This window comes from Giraffa tippelskirchi, chromosome 12 (assembly GCF_054371585.1).
Source record: "Giraffa tippelskirchi isolate mGirTip1 chromosome 12, T2T-mGirTip1v1.2.pri, whole genome shotgun sequence".
In the NCBI taxonomy this organism is placed as follows: domain Eukaryota; kingdom Metazoa; phylum Chordata; class Mammalia; order Artiodactyla; family Giraffidae; genus Giraffa; species Giraffa tippelskirchi.
In genome coordinates this window covers 563,402-580,145 of record NC_137286.1, presented here as the reverse complement: position 1 = coordinate 580,145, position 16,744 = coordinate 563,402, and the positions used below count along the sequence as shown (strand labels likewise).

The following is a 16,744-nucleotide window of genomic DNA, read 5'->3' as shown; positions in this document are numbered from 1 at the left end:
GCATGGTCAGCCCTAGCTCAGCCCTCACTGCTGTGCTCACACCCATGTGCGCACACACACACACACACACACACACACACACACGTGCATGGCCGTGAAGGCATGTCCAGCGCCAGGCTGAGGGGACGCTGAAGCCTGGAGAGGATTGGCGTGGTTGCTTTCCTCAAGGGACCTGCCCCCTCCCAGTGTGTGCAGACCCGGAGGAGGAGCACGGACAGACAGGCGGCCGCAGGGAAGCGCAGAGCTGCTTCAGGCGAGCATGGAGTTTATTCAAGGGCTGGGGGTGGGGCACTCAGTAGCAGACGCCATCCACCTCTGACATGACCACGGACACATTCACGTGGGTGGGTTTACCCGCCAGGCGGTCGATGGTCTTCTGGGTGAAGGCCAGGGGCAGGGCCTCGTGGCCCACCATGCAGGAGAAGGTGTCCCCCTGCTTCCAGACCTCAGCGTCCACGCGTAGCACGCTGGTCACGGCGAAGGTGGCGACGCTCTGGCCAGCCTCGGGCAGGGGTCCCCAGGTCAGATACTTCTCGCGGGGAAGCTCTTGATTCCCCTGCAGCCAGCGCACCAGCACGTCCTTGGGGCTGAATCCCCGCACCAGGCATGTCAGCGTCACCAGCTCATTGAGGGCCAGCTCCTCCGACGGCGGCGGCAGCAGGTGGACCTGAGGCCGGAACGTGTTCACTGCAGGGCAGAGAGTGGGTCAGGGGTCTGCACGGGGAGGAGAGTGCCCCCTGTCCCCTGGGACCCCATGCTTCAGTTTCCCTCTGTGAGGGGTGGGCAGGGCTGGAGAGGGAGGGGAAGGCTTGGGAGGGTGTCTCGCATGTGGAGTGCCCAGCCACCCACCCGTGGTGGTCCAGGCCCACCTGTGTTTTTCTTGATGGTGGCTGTCAGTGAGCTCTGGGAGTCGGGGTGGGTGGCAGAGCAGGAGAAAGTCTGTCCACTGTTCCAGGGGTCGGCACAGCCCGGCAGGACGCTGGACACGCTGTAGCAGCCGCAGGAGTCACGCTGGGGTGACCCCTGGACAGCAGTCTTCCCACCGGTTGGGCTCCAGGTGAAGCTGGCACTCTCGGCGGTTTTCAGGCCAGTAAGTGTGCACGTGAGGCTGGCGTTGGAGCCCAGGAGCAGATCCTCGAGGGCGGGTGGGTGCAGGGACAGGCGGGGCTCGCAGTTCGGCGGGGGACACCCAGGTGTAACTGAAAGAGAGGCGGGGCAGGTCAGTGAGCCCTCTGCTCGCCTTCCCTGGCCTCCAGCTCCAGCCCGGGCCCCTCCTGGCCACCCGCACCGGGGGCTCAAATCCCTCTTGTCTGAGTAGAGCGCCCACAGGAAAATGGCCCGCGCTGGGTCAGGGTGGGAGGACGGGGCCTCAGGGGCCAGCCTGCTCACTGACCTTTACCTTTGCAGGGCACATCCACGGTCTTGCTGGCTTTGGAGAGGTGCTGCACTTGGCAGGTCATGGAGTTGCCCTCTGGGCACAGGCTGGCCGGCAAGGTCAGCTGGCTGCTCATGGTGTACAGGCTCCCGGCCAGCACGGCGGGGAAGTTCCTGACGGACACGCCACTGCCACTCTGGTTCCAGGTCACGTTCAGGGGCGCCGATGGGAAGAAGCCCTGGACCAGGCAGCCGATGACCACCTGCCCGGCTGTGTCGTCGTTCTGAAGGCTCAGCGGGAAGATGCTGGGGCTGGCCTCACTCACTGAAACGCACGGAGCACCGTGAGACAGCAGGCCTCTGCTGACCGGACCCCCTGACGGCCCACCAGGACAGGGCGACGCCCACCTTTCCCTTACACAGAGAATGAGTGACTGGCCCAAGGCCACACAGCTTGTACGAGGTGCCCCTGGGGTCAGCAACGCCCACCTGAGTCCAGCCAAGCCATCTCTGAGCATGGGGACCACACACGCTCTTCAGACGGGGCCTCTGGGTCAGGCCACTCCCGGGTGGGAGTCCTGGCTGACACGGGGCCCTCTCTCTGGCCAGCTGAGGCTGTGGGCACTGTAGGAGCGTCGGCTGCCCTCTGTGTGGTGGGCCCAGCTTGCCCTCCCCCAGGGTATGGGGGATCGTGAGAAGTAGAGAGTGGGCTAAGCAGAGACAGCAGCCTGGGCATGAAGCCAAGTCTGTGGGGGCTTAGTTCGGCTGTCCTGGGGCTCCGGCAGGGAGAGGGGAGCCTGCCTTCTGTGTCCCCCTCCCACTTCCTGGGTAGGGTCTCAGTCACACTGCCCTCCCACCCCCGACGAATCCCCCAACCCGTTCTCCTAAACCAGCAGTTGGCTTCCGTGGACTAGGAGGGTTTTGAGGCTGGCAGTAGCAAATCAGTCCTTCAGGGCTGCCCCCTGGATGGCCTGGCTGCAGAGGGCGTGGGCTGAACCTGTTTTCATGGTTCCCTTCCTGTCAACAGCTGAAGGCAGAGGGGAGAGTCAGAGGTGCACCCTGGGGCTGCATGGCCCTTGTGTGCCCCCAGGAAATGTGGGGGGCTATCTGGCTGGACAGAAGGGCTCTGGGAGCGATCCCTGCTCAACCCACGCCTCCAGGTCAACTCAGGCACTAGCCCAGTCCACCCATGTTCAATTCAACCCAGCCCAGCCCAGACTAGATTAGTCCATTTCAACCCAGCTCACTCCAGCTCAACCCAACTCGGCCCAGGTCAACTCAGTTAAAACCATTTCAACCCAATTCAGCCCAGCTCAGTACAGCCCAGTTAATCTCAGCTCAGCCAAGCAGAGCCCAGTTTAGACCAACTGAGAGGGTGACAGGCAGGAAGGCCAGGGGTCTCCAAGCAGAGGAAACAGGCTGCAAGTGTCAGACATTTTTTCTCGCTCTTAAGTGGCAGGAGGAAACAAACTACAAGTGTCAGATTTTTTCCCTTCTCTGTACAAATTTAAAAGAAGGTTTCTTTTAAAATTCTGTGTTGCCATGACGACACCTGGTTCCACCTAAACTTGACTTTTCTCAAACCTTGAGCTAACCAGTGAGTTTTTCTTATGGAAATTTTTTCTTAAGCTATGTAAATGAGCTATGTATTTATTTACTCTATACTTTGTCTTTCTTCAAGTCAGTTCCACCTAAGACTCAGAACCAACTTGACAAACCAGTATATTTTACCCATGCAAATATTCTCTTAAGCTATGTTAATGAGACCATGTATTTGCTCAGAAACCTGCCTTTCTTCCAGATTCATGTCCATCATTTTATGGCCTGGGATGACTCACTTTGTGCCAACATTATATCAAAATGCATGTTATGGGCAAGGGGCCTGGTGCCAGTCTCTGAGTTTTGAGACATTTCCTTTCTCTGATTATAGCCTCCTGATAGGAATATAACTTATTCCTAAAGACTAGCAGGGGGCCCTCTTTCTGCCCCCTTCTGATGTCTATGTCAGAAGCTGACTCTCTCTTTTATACTTTAATAAATCTTTATCACACAGAAGCTCTGAGAGATCAAGCCTTGTCACTGGCCCCAGATTGAATTCCTCTACTCCGGAGGCCAAGAATCCCAGCATCATTCACAGCTCAGCAACAACCTTTCAAGCTCAGTCCAGTTCAGCCCAGTTCAGCCTAGTTCAGCTCAGCTCACCTAGCTCAGCTCAGTTCAGCCCGGCTCAGTCCGTTTTAGTCTAATTGAGCCCAGCTCTACCCAGTTCAGCTCAGCTTGCCTAGACCAGCTCAGTTCAGCCCCGTTCAGCCCAGTTCAGCCCAGTTCAGCCCAGCTCACCCAGTTCAGCTCATCTCAGCCCAGTTCAGCCCAGCTCACCCTGCTCAGCTCATCTCAGCCCAGTTCAGCCCAGCTCACCCAGCTCAGGACAGCTCAACCCTGCTCAGCGCAGCCTAGGCCAGTTCAACCCAGTTCAGCCCATTTCAGCCCAGTTCAGCTCAGTTCACCCAGCTCAGCCCAGCTCAGCCCAGTTCAGCCCAGTTCAGCCCAGTTTATCCCAGCTCAGCCCAGCCTAGCCTAGCTTAGCCCAGTTCAGCCTAGTTCAGCTCAGCTCACCTATTTCATCCCAGTTCAGCTCAGTTCACCCAGCTCAGCCCAGCTCAGCCCAGTTCAGCCCAGCTCAGTCCATTTTAGCTTAATTAAACCTAGTTCAGCCTAGTTCAGCTCAGCTCTACCTAGTTCAGCTCAGCTTGCCTAGACCAGCCCAGTTCACCCAGCTCATCCAGCTCAGGCCAGCTCAACCCTGCTCAGCCCAGCCTAGGCCATTTCAACCCAGTTCAGCCCATTTCAGCCCAGTTCAGCTCAGTTCACCCAGCTCAGCCCAGCTCAGCTCAGCTCAGCCCAGTTTAGCCCTGCTCAGCCCAGCCTAGCCCAGCTTAGCCCAGTTCAGCCTAGTTCAGCTCAGCTCACCTATCTCAGCCCAGTTCAGCTTGGTTCACCCAGCTCAGCCCAGCTCAGCTCAGCTCAGCCCAGTTTAGCTCAGCTCAGCCCAGTTCAGCCCAGCTCAGTCCAGTTCAGCCCAGCTCAGCCCAGTTCAGCCCAGTTTAGCCCAGCTCAGCCCAGCCTAGCCCAGCTTAGCCCAGTTCAGCCTAGTTCAGCTCAGCTCACCTATCTCAGCTCAGTTCAGCTCGGTTCACCCAGCTCAGCCCATCTCAGCTCAGCTCAGCCCAGTTCAGCCCAGTTCAGCCCAGCTCAGTCCAGTTCAGCCCAGCTCAGCCCAGTTTAGCCCTACTCAGCCCAGCCTAGCCCAGCTTAGCCCAGTTCAGCCTAGTTCAGCTCAGCTCACCTATCTCAGCCCAGTTCAGCTCAGTTCACCCAGCTCAGCTCAGCTCAGCTCAGGCCAGCTCAGCCCAGTTCAGCCCAGCTCAGCCCAGTTCAGCCCAGTTTAGCCCTGCTCAGCCCAGCCTAGCCCAGCTTAGCCCAGTTCAGCCTAGTTCAGCTCAGCTCACCTATCTCAGCCCAGTTCAGCCCAGCTCAGCCCAGTTTAGCCCTACTCAGCCCAGCCTAGCCCAGCTTAGCCCAGTTCAGCCTAGTTCAGCTCAGCTCACCTATCTCAGCTCAGTTCAGCTCGGTTCACCCAGCTCAGCCCATCTCAGCTCAGCTCAGCCCAATTCAGCCCAGTTCAGCCCAGCTCAGTCCAGTTCAGCCCAGCTCAGCCCAGTTTAGCCCTGCTCAGCCCAGCCTAGCCCAGCTTAGCCCAGTTCAGCCTAGTTCAGCTCAGCTCACCTAGCTCAGCCCAGTTCAGCCTAGCTCAGCTCAGCTCACCTAGCTCAGCCCAGTTCAGCTCAACTCAGTCCATTTTAGCTTAACTGAACCCAGCTCAGCCTAGTTCAGCTCAGCTCTACCCAGTTCGGCTCAGCTTGCCTAGCCCAGCCCAGTTCAGTCCAGTTCAGCCAAGTCCAGCCCAGTTCACCCAGCTCACCTAACTCAGGCCAGCTCAACCCCCCTCAGCCCAGCCTAGGCCAGTTCAACCCAGTTCAGCCCAGCTCAGCCCAGCTGTACCCAGTTCAGCTCAGTTCACCCAGCTCAGTCCAGCTCAGCCCAGTTCAGCCCAGCTCTACCCAGTTCAGCTAAGCTTGTCTAGCCCAGCCCAGTTCAGTCCAGCTCCACCCAGGTCAGCCCAGCTCACCCAGCTCAGGCCAGCTCAACCCTTCTCAGCCCAGCCTAGGCTAGTTCAGCGCAGTTCAGCCCATTTCAGCCCAGTTCAGCCCATTTCAGCCCAGTTCAGCTCAGTTCACACAGCTCAGCCCACCCAGCTCAGCCCAGCTCAGCCCAGTCCAACCCAGTTCAGCCCCATTCAGCCCAGCTTAGCCCAGTTCAGCCCAGTTCAGCCTAGTTCAGTTCAGCTCACCTAACTCAGCCCAGTTCAGCCCAGTTCAGTTCAGCTCACCTAGCTCAGTCCAGTTCAGTCCAACTCAGTCCATCTTAGCCTAATTGAGCCCAGCCCAGCACAGTTCAGCCCAGTCGAGCTCTCAGCTCCAGCCCAGCTCAGCCCGCTCTGTACAGACAGCATCCTGCTCTGTGTCTGGTGGGTGGCAGTCTGCCTTTCTATTTGGAGTCTGTCCTCTGTCCTCCCACCCCAGGAGGCCCTAGTATGCCCAGCTACAGAGGAGATGACCCTCGACAGCTTCTGGGACCCACCTGCTCATGGCTGCCCGGAGGTCCAGTGCAGCTGGGAGGGGCCCTTGCCTTTTGGCCATGTGGCCCCGCACTGCAGGTCCCTCTGCTCATCTGCCCCAGAGGCGCCGGAGTAGGTGGAGGCCTAGGGCTTGTCCAGGCCCTCCTGATGGCCGTGTCGTCTCAGCTGACCCCTACACCACTCTGGGCCATTTGGGCTGTTGGTGAGGCTGATGCTGTTAGGGGCAGGCTGGGGATGGGCTACGTGACCCCATAGATGGGGTCACTCGCCCACTTCCTGTCCCGCCAGTTGCGGCCGCTTGTCTCCACGTCATGTCTGGTCTGTGGTCTGGCTGTGGTGGGGCCAGGTGTGTGTGGCCTGGACTGTGGGACCCCCAGGAACTTGCCCCTGGCCTGAGACCTTGTGGGTACAGAGGTAGGCGCCGTTGGGTGGGGTCGTGGCCCCATGGGGCTGTCCGTGGGGCTGGGCTGGGGGCCGAGGTGAAAAGAAGCCAAGGCCACAGTAGACAGAGTCAGGGCCACAGTAGCCAGAGTTGGGGGCCTAGGGTCCCTGAGGGAGACACGGTCCCAGAGTGGAGAAGAAGTGAGGCTGGAGGGGGAGGAGGCCGCATGGGTCAGCAGAGGCAGGAGCTCCGAGGGACAGGCGCTTCAGGGTGACCCCAGGGCGCAGGCCTCCTAGACCACCAGGGCGCAGGGCGGCTTGTGTGTGGGGTCCTCTCCAGCCTGGCTACGACCCTTCCTCTTCCTCCAGGAGTGGTGGGGTCCTCGCCTGGAGCTGGAGTGGGGGCCGTGGGGGTCACCCCTGTCTGGAGTCCTGTGTGTGTGTGGGTGGCTGAGCTCTTGCCCCTGCTGCCTCCTCCCTATTTCCTGCCCAGGGTTCTCCCACCAGCTGCCCTGCCAGCTGCCCAGGTGCTTGGCCTCCCTGGTGACCCTCAGGAGGTGGCCCCTGCCTGGGCACACAATGGGCTGAGGGGCTTGGCTTGCATCTGTGTTGGTGTAAAGTTTATTGGTTTATTTTTGCTTTTGGCTGTGCTGGGTCTTCGGTTGCTGCGTGCCGGCTTTCTCTGGTTGCGGACAGCAGGCGCTCCCCTCTGACGCGGTGCACAGGCTCTCGCTGTGGTGGCTTCTCTCATGTGGAGCACAGGCTCTGGGCCTGTGAGCTCAGCATTTGCAGTCTGTGGGCTCTAGAGCCCGGGAGTTGTGGCTCATGGGCTCAGTTGCTCTGCGGCAGGGGGGATTTTCCTGGACCAGGGACTGAACTGGTGCCCGCTGCGTTGCAAGCTGAATTCTTAACCACTGGACCACCAGGGAAGCCCTGTTCATCCATTTCTTCACACACAGAAGGTTCTGGAGCAACACAGGGACCAACAGTCCCCTTCTGGGAAGAATACCATTGTGGGGGAGGGTGGCTGGCAGGTGGAGATGCTGGGCCTCAGGGGAGACCAGCTTTTCCCTGGGGCAGGGGTGGGGCCAGTAGGGTGGGAGGGGGAGATGGATGGAGGAAAGGGAGCCTGGGACGGCATGCCAGGTGGGCACACACACCCTGGCTTGGTTTAAAGACCTCTGGGGTCTATCATGAACCCCAGGACACCCATAGTGTCACCCACGAGGGACATTTCCTCCCAGGCTGCTGGCTGGCCTCCGGTCCACCCCATGCCCACTGTACCAGAGGCATCCGCATCGTGGATGACTGGCTCCGAGGATCCTTCTTCTTGCTGGCCCTCGAGTGCCCAGGGCTCTGTGCCTTCCGGGGGTTCCTGTGTCCCTCATGTCCCCCGGTGCTGTCCCTGAGGGAGCTGGAGGGATGGGACTCAGGATGTGTGGTCACATGTGGCCTGGCGGACATGCAGGAAACAGGAGGGTGGGGGGGGGGCTTGGGGCCACCCTCTCCAGCGTCCTGTGCCCCATACAGACAGCATTACCCCACCAAGGTCACAGATGGGCATGGAGCTTGGGGCAGAAAGAAGAGCTTGGACTTGAGACGGATGGACGTGGGGTCTATAGGACTGAGAGCCGCAGAGCTTGAGGGAAGGGTCTGAGCCTGTGTGGGCGCTGTTGGTAAGATTCACAGAGCACCTTCGGGAGTCAGGGACTTGTTGAGTGTGGGTCCAGGCTGGAGAGGAAAAAGCTGGGACTGGACGAGTCCTCCTGGGCTTCTTCAGAAGCAAGAGGGGCCTCAGCATGGCCAAGGCCTGCTGGCTGGCAGCGAGGGTCCTGTGGCCGCGACAAAGACCTCACACTGCGGGGCTCAAAACAACAGAAATTTAGTCTCATGCTTTGGAGCTAAGGGAGACCTGGGTTTGATCCATGGGTTGGGAAGATCCCCTGGAGAAGGGAAAGGCTACCCATTCCAGTATTCTGGCCTGGAGAATTCCATGGGCTGTATCGTCCACGGGGTCACAAAGAGTCGGACACGACTGAGTGACTTTCACTTGGAGCCGATGCCGGAGATCAAGGTGCGGACAGGGCCGTGTTCTCCCCGACTTCCTACCTCCTCCAGCTCCTGGCGGCCCAGGCATCCCGGGCAGCACCCCGATCTCTGCCTCTGTCCTCATATGACCTCCCTCCCTGAGTCTGGTCTCCCCTCCTCTGTCCCTTGTAAGGACTCTTGTCATTAGATTAAAGCCCACCTGGACAGGAAGCAACAGTCAGAACTGGAACAACAGACTGGTTCCAAATAGGAAAAGGAGTACGTCAAGGCTGTATATTGTCACCCTGCTTATTTAACTTATATGCAGAGTACATCATGAGAAACGCTGGGCTGGAGGAAGCGCAAGCTGGAATCAAGATTGCCGGGAGAAATATCAATAACCTCAGATATGCAGATGACACCACCCTTATGGCAGAAAGCAAAGAAGAACTAAAGAGCCTCTTGATGAAGGTGAAAGAGGAGAGTGAAGAAGTTGGCTTAAAGTTCAACGTTCAGAAAACTAAGATCATGGCATCTGGTCCCATCACTTCGTGGGAAATAGATGGGGAAACAGTGACAGATTTATTTTGGGGGCTCCAAAATCCCTGCAGATGGTGATTGCAGTCATGAAATTAAAAGACGCTTACTTCTTGGAAGGAAAGTTATGACCAACCTAGATAGCATATTTAAAACCAGAGACATTACTTTGCCAACAAAAGTCCATCTAGTCAAGCCTATGGTTTTTCCAGTGGTCATGTATGGATGTGAGAGTTGGATGGTGAAGAAAGCTGAGTGCCGAAGAATTGATGCTTTTGAACTGTGGTGTTGGAGAAGACTCTTGAGAGTCCCTTGGACTGCAAGGAGATCCAACCAGTCCATCCTAAAGGAGATCAGTCCTGGTTGTTCACTGGAAGGACTGATGTTGAAGCTGAAACTCCAATACATTGGCCACCTCATGCGAAGAGTTGACTCATTGGAAAAGACCCTAATGCTGGGAAGGACTGGGGGCAGGAGGAGAAGGGGACGACAGAGGATGAGATGGCTGGATGGCATCACCGACTCGATGGACATGGGTTTGGGTAGACTCCGGGAGTTGGTGATAGACAGGGAGGCCTGGCATGTTGTGATTCATGGGGTTGCAAAGAGTCGGACACGACTGAGCAACTGAACTGAACTGAACTGAACTGCACAATCTCATCCTAAAATCCTTTAATCGTATCTGCAAAGACTGAATAAGGTCACACTCATGGGTTCCAGGGCTTAGGACATGGACATAACTTCTGGGAGGGGGGCACCATTCAGTGGTGGGTTAATGGAAAAGGAAGAGGAGGAGGGACAGAGGGGACCCCGAGAAGGTGGCATCTTGCTGCTGGGAGGGCACGTGCAGTAGGGTCACTGGTTCAGAGCCCAGCTGGCTGGCATAACCCTTCCTCTTGTCTTTCTCTGAGGCCCTGCTTTTGGCCCAGCACCCACTGTCCAGCCCGACTAGAGGGGTTGCCTGCCACTGTCCTCGGAGAGGCAGCAGGGAGCAGTCCTGAAGTAGGAGCTTAGTTCCCTGCCCTGGAATTGGACCCGCATAGCCTGGATGAGATCCCAGAGTCCCAGCAGCGAGAGCACCAGGGGCTGGAGACTAGAAGGAAGGGTCGCCTGGCTCTGCCTCATTTGATAGCATGAATGTTGCAAGGAGGCAAACACTGTAAATACAGGTGCCAAGTTTATGATTAGAGACACAACACAACAGGTGGAAAGCACACAGAGAAGAGGTTTGTTTATTCAAGGCAGAGGAAGGTGGAGATGCCAGCCTGGAGAGGAAGGGTGTGGGCATCCTCCTTAACGGGGAGGAGTGCAGTGAAGAGGTCATTAACTCATGTGTGTGTTGATTCATGTCTATGTTGACTCACGTGTATGTTGACTCGTGTACGTAGACTCACGTGTACATTGACTCACATGTAGGTAGACTCACGTGTACATAGACTCACATGTATGCTGACTCATGTGTATGTAGACTCATGTGTCCGTAGACTCACGTGTCCGTAGACTCACGTGTATGTTGACTCATGTGTATGTAGACTCATGTCTATTTTAACTCATGTCTATGGGGCAGTTCTGGGTTTTGTTCTCCTCTGGCCGATTATCTCACCTCTTTTCCCGCACTGACCTGTCCTCGGGCCCTCTCCACAAGCATATGCATCTTTTTACTGAGAAAGATTCTAGCACAGGCTAACTGGAGGTCTGACCACACTTATGGGGTGCACCCTCCCTTCCCTTTGTGACTCCAGAGGAGCCTTCTTGCACAGGTGCAGTTGGGGAGGCTTCCCTGATCTCAGGAGTGATAGATAGGGTCCTCTTGTCTCTACCTGAGCAGAGCTCAGCTCCTGCCACTAGCTTTGCCCTTGGAATGTCAGGGAATCACTTACTGCCCTTGGCAAACTCCACCTGCTCAGCCCAGGGCCCTCTCTCTCCTACCTCACCCCTTTCCCTCCTGACTCGGAGAAGATGTGTGTGGTTGGTGTGTGACAATGCCCAGCTCACAGGGCCTTAGTGGGCTGAGCCCTTGTGGCCCTTGTTCTGGGGTCCCCAGTGGGTCTTATGGTCTGGGGTGCAAGTCAGAGAGAGAAGACACCCCCCTCTGCCCTCAGGAGTCCCAGCTCAGGGGACAGGGAGGAGGGTACCCGGCCTTGGCTCGAGAGAGCCCTGCAGGTAGGGTCTGGTCTCGGGCCTGGTTTCCTGACTGTATGAGTCTGAGCAAGTGTGTTGTGTTGACCTGTGAGGGTGGAGCATGGCGGGGCTGTGGCCTTGGCCTTGTGTGAGGCTCTCTCCTGGTCTCGTGTTCTATTTGGACCAGACCCTCGGTGTCTCTGGACAACCTCAGAGTTGCCCAACCCTGGGTGTTCTACCCTCGATCCCCGCAGGCTGCTTGATCCATGTTGGCGTCCATGGCATGTGGTCTCCTAGCGTGGATGGCAGCTCTCAGAAGGGCCTTCACTATGAATGGACTTTCCTGTCAGTGCTGACCATGACTGACCCCTTAGGGTTTGCCTGCTGGGAGTGGGACTGTTGTTTGACCTTCGTGTGGGGAAGGGCGGTGAGTCTGGGCTGGAGGCCAGCGGAGCAGGTGTGGTGGAGGCTGAGGCGGGGTCTCTGTGGGCATCGAAGGACGCTTGAGTCAGGGCCTGGCTGGACACTTGGGTGCTCAGAGCCCAGAGCTGTCCTCTGCCTGCTTCCCTCTGCTCCTTGTCTGCTTCCTTGGGCGGAGGCACCTCCCCCTTCTGTGGGACCACAGGTACGTCCCCCAAAGTGTGTTCATGGGATTTTTCACTTTAATGAACTTTACTTGGAAAAGTTAGGAGAGAGAGGTCAGACAAGGCCACAGTGGAGGAGGGGGTTGAGGGTGAGTCGGGGTGGGGTTGGGGGTGGGCCTGGGCTGAGTGGGGGGTTTGGGGTGGGCTGCTGGGCTGAGCCGGCTGCAGTGCAGGCCCTGTGGAGAGAGAGGTGAGACAAGGCCACAGTGGGAGGGTTTTGGGGTGGGCTGCTGGGCTGAGTGGGGCATTTGGGGTGGGCCTGGGCTGAGCCGGCTACGGGGCAGGCCCTGCGGTAATCCTCCTCTGCTGTGGGACCTGCCTCTCACTCTGGAGGCCCTGCCTGCAGCCCTGAAAACTCCCACAGCTCTCCCCAGAAGGGCTTCTCTGCCCCCTTATTCTGTAGGCCCAGGGCCTGGGGGTGGACAGCAGGGAGGGTGGACATGGGGACAGGGCAGGGTGGGGGGCAGGGCCCTTCGACCTGGGGCAAGGAGGTGGGACTGAGGCTGGGGAGGGAGCTCTTGGCTTGGTTGGGCTGGACCGGGGCTCTTAAGTCTTAGGTGGGCTCTGAACTCTGAGCGTGGGTGGGCTGTGCGCTCCAGGCCCTCCCTGTGTTTTGGTAGCTGTTCTGTTAGTCAGGGTGTGGCCCCCACCCCAGGGGCCTGGGAGGAGCCCAAGGTGGTCAGTGTCCACACCCAGCCCAGTTTCTGTGGAGGGGACAAATGCTCTCCTGGGACTTGCCCCCAAGTGGGGTGGGTGTGGGGGCTGTGAATGGTGGGCCTCCTTGTTGCCTTTGACCTTGCGGCTGAGCTGGACTGTGGACGCCCGTGTGCTGGTTGTTGAGCCCCTCAGTGGTTGTCCGCTCCTTCCTCCTTCCCAGGGCAGTTCGGCAGCCACGGGGATGCTCAGACACCAGGAGGCAGCGAGTGCTGCGTGACGTTGGTGTAGTCTCGGGAGGCCTGGGGCTGCCCCTGGAGGATGGCGGCCAGGGCCCACTTCACCTGGGAGAGGGCACGTGTGAGGCGGGTTCTGAGCCCAGCTGGGGCTCCCCCCTCTGGGTGCCCTGCCCGGAAGCGGGGTGTCCGTGCCCACCTTGCAGAGGCTGACGGCGGCGCCATAGCTCATGCTGAGGAGGAAAAGCACAACGAAGACCAGGAGGCTGGTCCAGGTCTCCTCCAGCTCCTCGCTCTCGGCCTCCTCCGCACACAGGTCCTCGAGGGCCAGCTCTGTGGGCACCGGGTGGTCAGCCCCCTGGCCTGAGGTCAAGGTGGAGAGGACAGGCCTGGCCACCCTTAGGGAGGGGAGGGAGCTGGGCCTGGTGCCCTGGTGCCCCTCCAGCCAGCCCTGGCCACGGGGGCAGGAGGCCCCTGGGCTGGCAGGCAGCTGTGCGGGGGACTCTGGCCCCTGCCCGTCTGTCGTCCGTCCCTCTACCCCCAGGTGGCTGGTGTTTTCTCTCCCACCGTCTCACACAGCTTTTCTCCTGACTGCTGGTCACTCCCACTCCACCTCGTGGGCTCCTCACCGCTGTCCCACCTCCACTCCCTGCTCCATGGCAGGTGGTGGTCCCCTGGCCCGGGGAGTGCCCTCTTTCATCAACTGCATGGCCCGTGGCTGCCTAGCCCAGCCCCCTGGGTCCCATTCCTGCTCAGCTTCACTCTTGTCAGCCTCGGGGCCCCTTGAAGAGCATGGGGCTGGCCTCCCTGCCTGGAGCCCTCAGGGGAAGCCTGGACCCGGGACGGCCCCTGGAGTCAACAGATCATCACAAGGGGCACCCGAGGGCTGTGCCCAGGCATGTGGACCTTGCCCGACCTGCGGGAATCCAGAGCTGCCCCCAGCCCCCTGCTCCTCCTGTCCTGGGGCTGGGCCTCCCCTCCCCCAGCACAGCCTCCACTTTGGGCTCCTTTGCTTTCTGTGTGCTGTCCACGTGTGCACGCACATGCATGTCTGTGTGCACTCAGGTGTGTGTCCATGTGTGTCTGTCCACGTGTCTGTGGGTGCCCATGTGTGTCAGTGTGTGTATCTGTGTGTGTTCCCGTGTGTCTGTGCATCCAACTGTTCATCTGTGGGCAACTGACAGAGAGGGGCTGGCCCCGGGAGGCTGGGGCCACAGCAGGAAACCACGTGGGGCAAGGGAGGGTCCAGGGTCCAGGGTGTGAGGGTGTGGCCTGGGTGATAGGGTCTGAGGGTGTGTCCTGGGTGAGAAGTGTGAGGGTATGACCTGGGTGAGAGGGTGTGGCCTTGATGAGAGGGTGTGTCCTGGGTGAGAGGGTGTGTCCTGGGTGAGAGGGTGTGTCCTTGATGAGAGTGTGGCCTGGATGAGAGGGTGTGTCCTTGATGAGAGGGTGTGGCCTGGATGAGAGGGTGTGTCCTGGGTGAGAGGGTGTGTCCTTGATGAGAGTGTGGCCTGGATGAGAGGGTGTGTCCTTGATGAGAGGGTGTGGCCTTGATGAGAGGGTGTGTCCTGGGTGAGAGGGTGTGGCCTGGATGAGAGGGTGTGTCCTTGATGAGAGTGTGGCCTGGATGAGAGGGTGTGTCCTCGGTGAGAGGGTGTGGCCTGGATGAGAGGGTGTGTCCTCGGTGAGAGGGTGTGGCCTGGGTGAGAGGGTGAGAGGGTGTGTCCTGGGTGAGAGGGTGTGTCCTGGGTGAGAGGGTGTGTCCTCGGTGAGAGGGTGTGTCCTGGGTGAGAGGGTGTGTCCTGGGTGAGAGGGTGTGTCCTTGATGAGAGTGTGGCCTGGATGAGAGGGTGTGTCCTTGATGAGAGGGTGTGGCCTTGATGAGAGGGTGTGTCCTGGGTGAGAGGGTGTGTCCTGGGTGAGAGGGTGTGTCCTTGATGAGAGTGTGGCCTGGATGAGAGGGTGTGTCCTTGATGAGAGTGTGGCCTGGATGAGAGGGTGTGTCCTCGGTGAGAGGGTGTGGCCTGGATGAGAGGGTGTGTCCTCGGTGAGAGGGTGTGGCCTGGATGAGAGGGTGTGTCCTCGGTGAGAGGGTGTGGCCTGGGTGAGAGGGTGTGTCCTGGGTGAGAGGGTGTGTCCTGGGAGAGAGGGTGAGAGGGTGTGTCCTGGGTGAGAGGGTGTGTCCTCGGTGAGAGGGTGTGGCCTTGATGAGAGGGTGTGTCCTCGGTGAGAGGGTGTGGCCTTGATGAGAGGGTGTGGCCTGGGTGAGGGTGTGGCCTGGATGAGAGGGTGTGTCCTCGGTGAGAGGGTGTGGCCTGGGTGAGAGGGTGTGTCCTCGGTGAGAGGGTGTGGCCTTGATGAGAGGGTGTGGCCTGGGTGAGGGTGTGGCCTGGATGAGAGGGTGTGTCCTCGGTGAGAGGGTGTGGCCTGGGTGAGAGGGTGTGTCCTGGGAGAGAGGGTGAGAGGGTGTGTCCTGGGTGAGAGGGTGTGTCCTCGGTGAGAGGGTGTGGCCTTGATGAGAGGGTGTGTCCTCGGTGAGAGGGTGTGTCCTGGGTGAGAGGGTGTGTCCTGGGTGAGAGGGTGTGTCCTGGGTGAGAGGGTGTGTCCTCGGTGAGAGGGTGTGGCCTTGATGAGAGGGTGTGTCCTCGGTGAGAGGGTGTGGCCTTGATGAGAGGGTGTGTCCTCGGTAAGAGGGTGTGGCCTGGATGAGAGGGTGTGACCTGGATGAGAGGGTGTGTCCTGGGTGAGAGGTGAGAGGGTGTGTCCTCGGTGAGAGGGTGTGTCCTGGGTGAGAGGGTGTGTCCTCGGTGAGAGGGTGTGTCCTCGGTGAGAGGGTGTGTCCTGGGTGAGAGGGTGTGTCCTCGGTGAGAGGGTGTGTCCTGGGTGAGAGGGTGTGTCCTGGGTGAGAGGGTGTGTCCTCGGTGAGAGGGTGTGTCCTGGGTGAGAGGGTGTGTCCTGGGTGAGAGGGTGTGTCCTGGGTGAGAGGGTGTGTCCTCGGTGAGAGGGTGTGTCCTCGGTGAGAGGGTGTGGCCTTGATGAGAGGGTGTGTCCTGGGTGAGAGGTGTGAGGGTGTGTCCTCGGTGAGAGGGTGTGTCCTGGGTGAGAGGGTGTGTCCTCGGTGAGAGGGTGTGTCCTCGGTGAGAGGGTGTGACCTGGATGAGAGGGTGTGTCCTGGGTGAGAGGTGTGAGGGTGTGTCCTCGGTGAGAGGGTGTGTCCTGGGTGTGAGGGTGTGTCCTCGGTGAGAGGGTGTGGCCTTGATGAGAGGGTGTGTCCTCGGTGAGAGGGTGTGGCCTTGATGAGAGGGTGTGTCCTCGGTGAGAGGGTGTGGCCTGGATGAGAGGGTGTGTCCTCGGTGAGAGGGTGTGTCCTGGGAGAGAGGGTGAGAGGGTGTGTCCTGGGTGAGAGGGTGTGTCCTCGGTGAGAGGGTGTGGCCTTGATGAGAGGGTGTGTCCTCGGTGAGAGGGTGTGTCCTCGGTGAGAGGGTGTGTCCTGGGTGAGAGGGTGTGTCCTCGGTGAGAGGGTGTGGCCTTGATGAGAGGGTGTGGCCTGGGTGAGGGTGTGGCCTGGATGAGAGGGTGTGACTGGATGAGAGGGTGTGTCCTGGGTGAGAGGGTGTGAGGTGTGTCCTGGGTGAGAGGGTGTGTCCTCGGTGAGAGGGTGTGGCCTTGATGAGAGGGTGTGGCCTGGGTGAGGGTGTGGCCTGGATGAGAGGGTGTGACTGGATGAGAGGGTGTGTCCTGGGTGAGAGGGTGTGAGGTGTGTCCTGGGTGAGAGGGTGTGTCCTGGGTGAGAGGGTGTGTCCTGGGTGAGAGGGTGTGTCCTCGGTGAGAGGGTGTGTCCTGGGTGAGAGGGTGTGAGGGTGTGTCCTGGGTGAGAGGGTGTGGCCTGGATGAGAGGGTGTGTTCTGGGTGAGAGGGTGAGAGGGTGTGGCCTGGGTGAGAGGGTGGGCCTTTTGTGAGTGTGGGGGATGCTGCCTGTGGCTGGCAGTGGATGGGTGTGGAGCCTTGGTACCAGTGGACATGGTGGCCTGAGGGTGCTTGGGAGTGATGGGTGTGTCCCAGAGTGATTC

At 59.3% G+C, this 16,744-nt stretch overlaps 1 gene segment (V, D, J or C); it reads right to left on the bottom strand.

Annotated features, from left to right (window-relative positions):
- Positions 1-248: 248 nt before the first annotated feature.
- The window catches only part of LOC145530219 (Ig alpha-1 chain C region-like), a 275,477-nt gene continuing 258,981 nt past the window's right edge, over positions 249-16,744 (bottom strand). Inside the window, 3 exon segments of the C gene segment in view lie at positions 249-687; positions 870-1,199; positions 1,394-1,699. Of these exon segments, the coding sequence occupies positions 293-687; positions 870-1,199; positions 1,394-1,699 (1,031 nt within the window).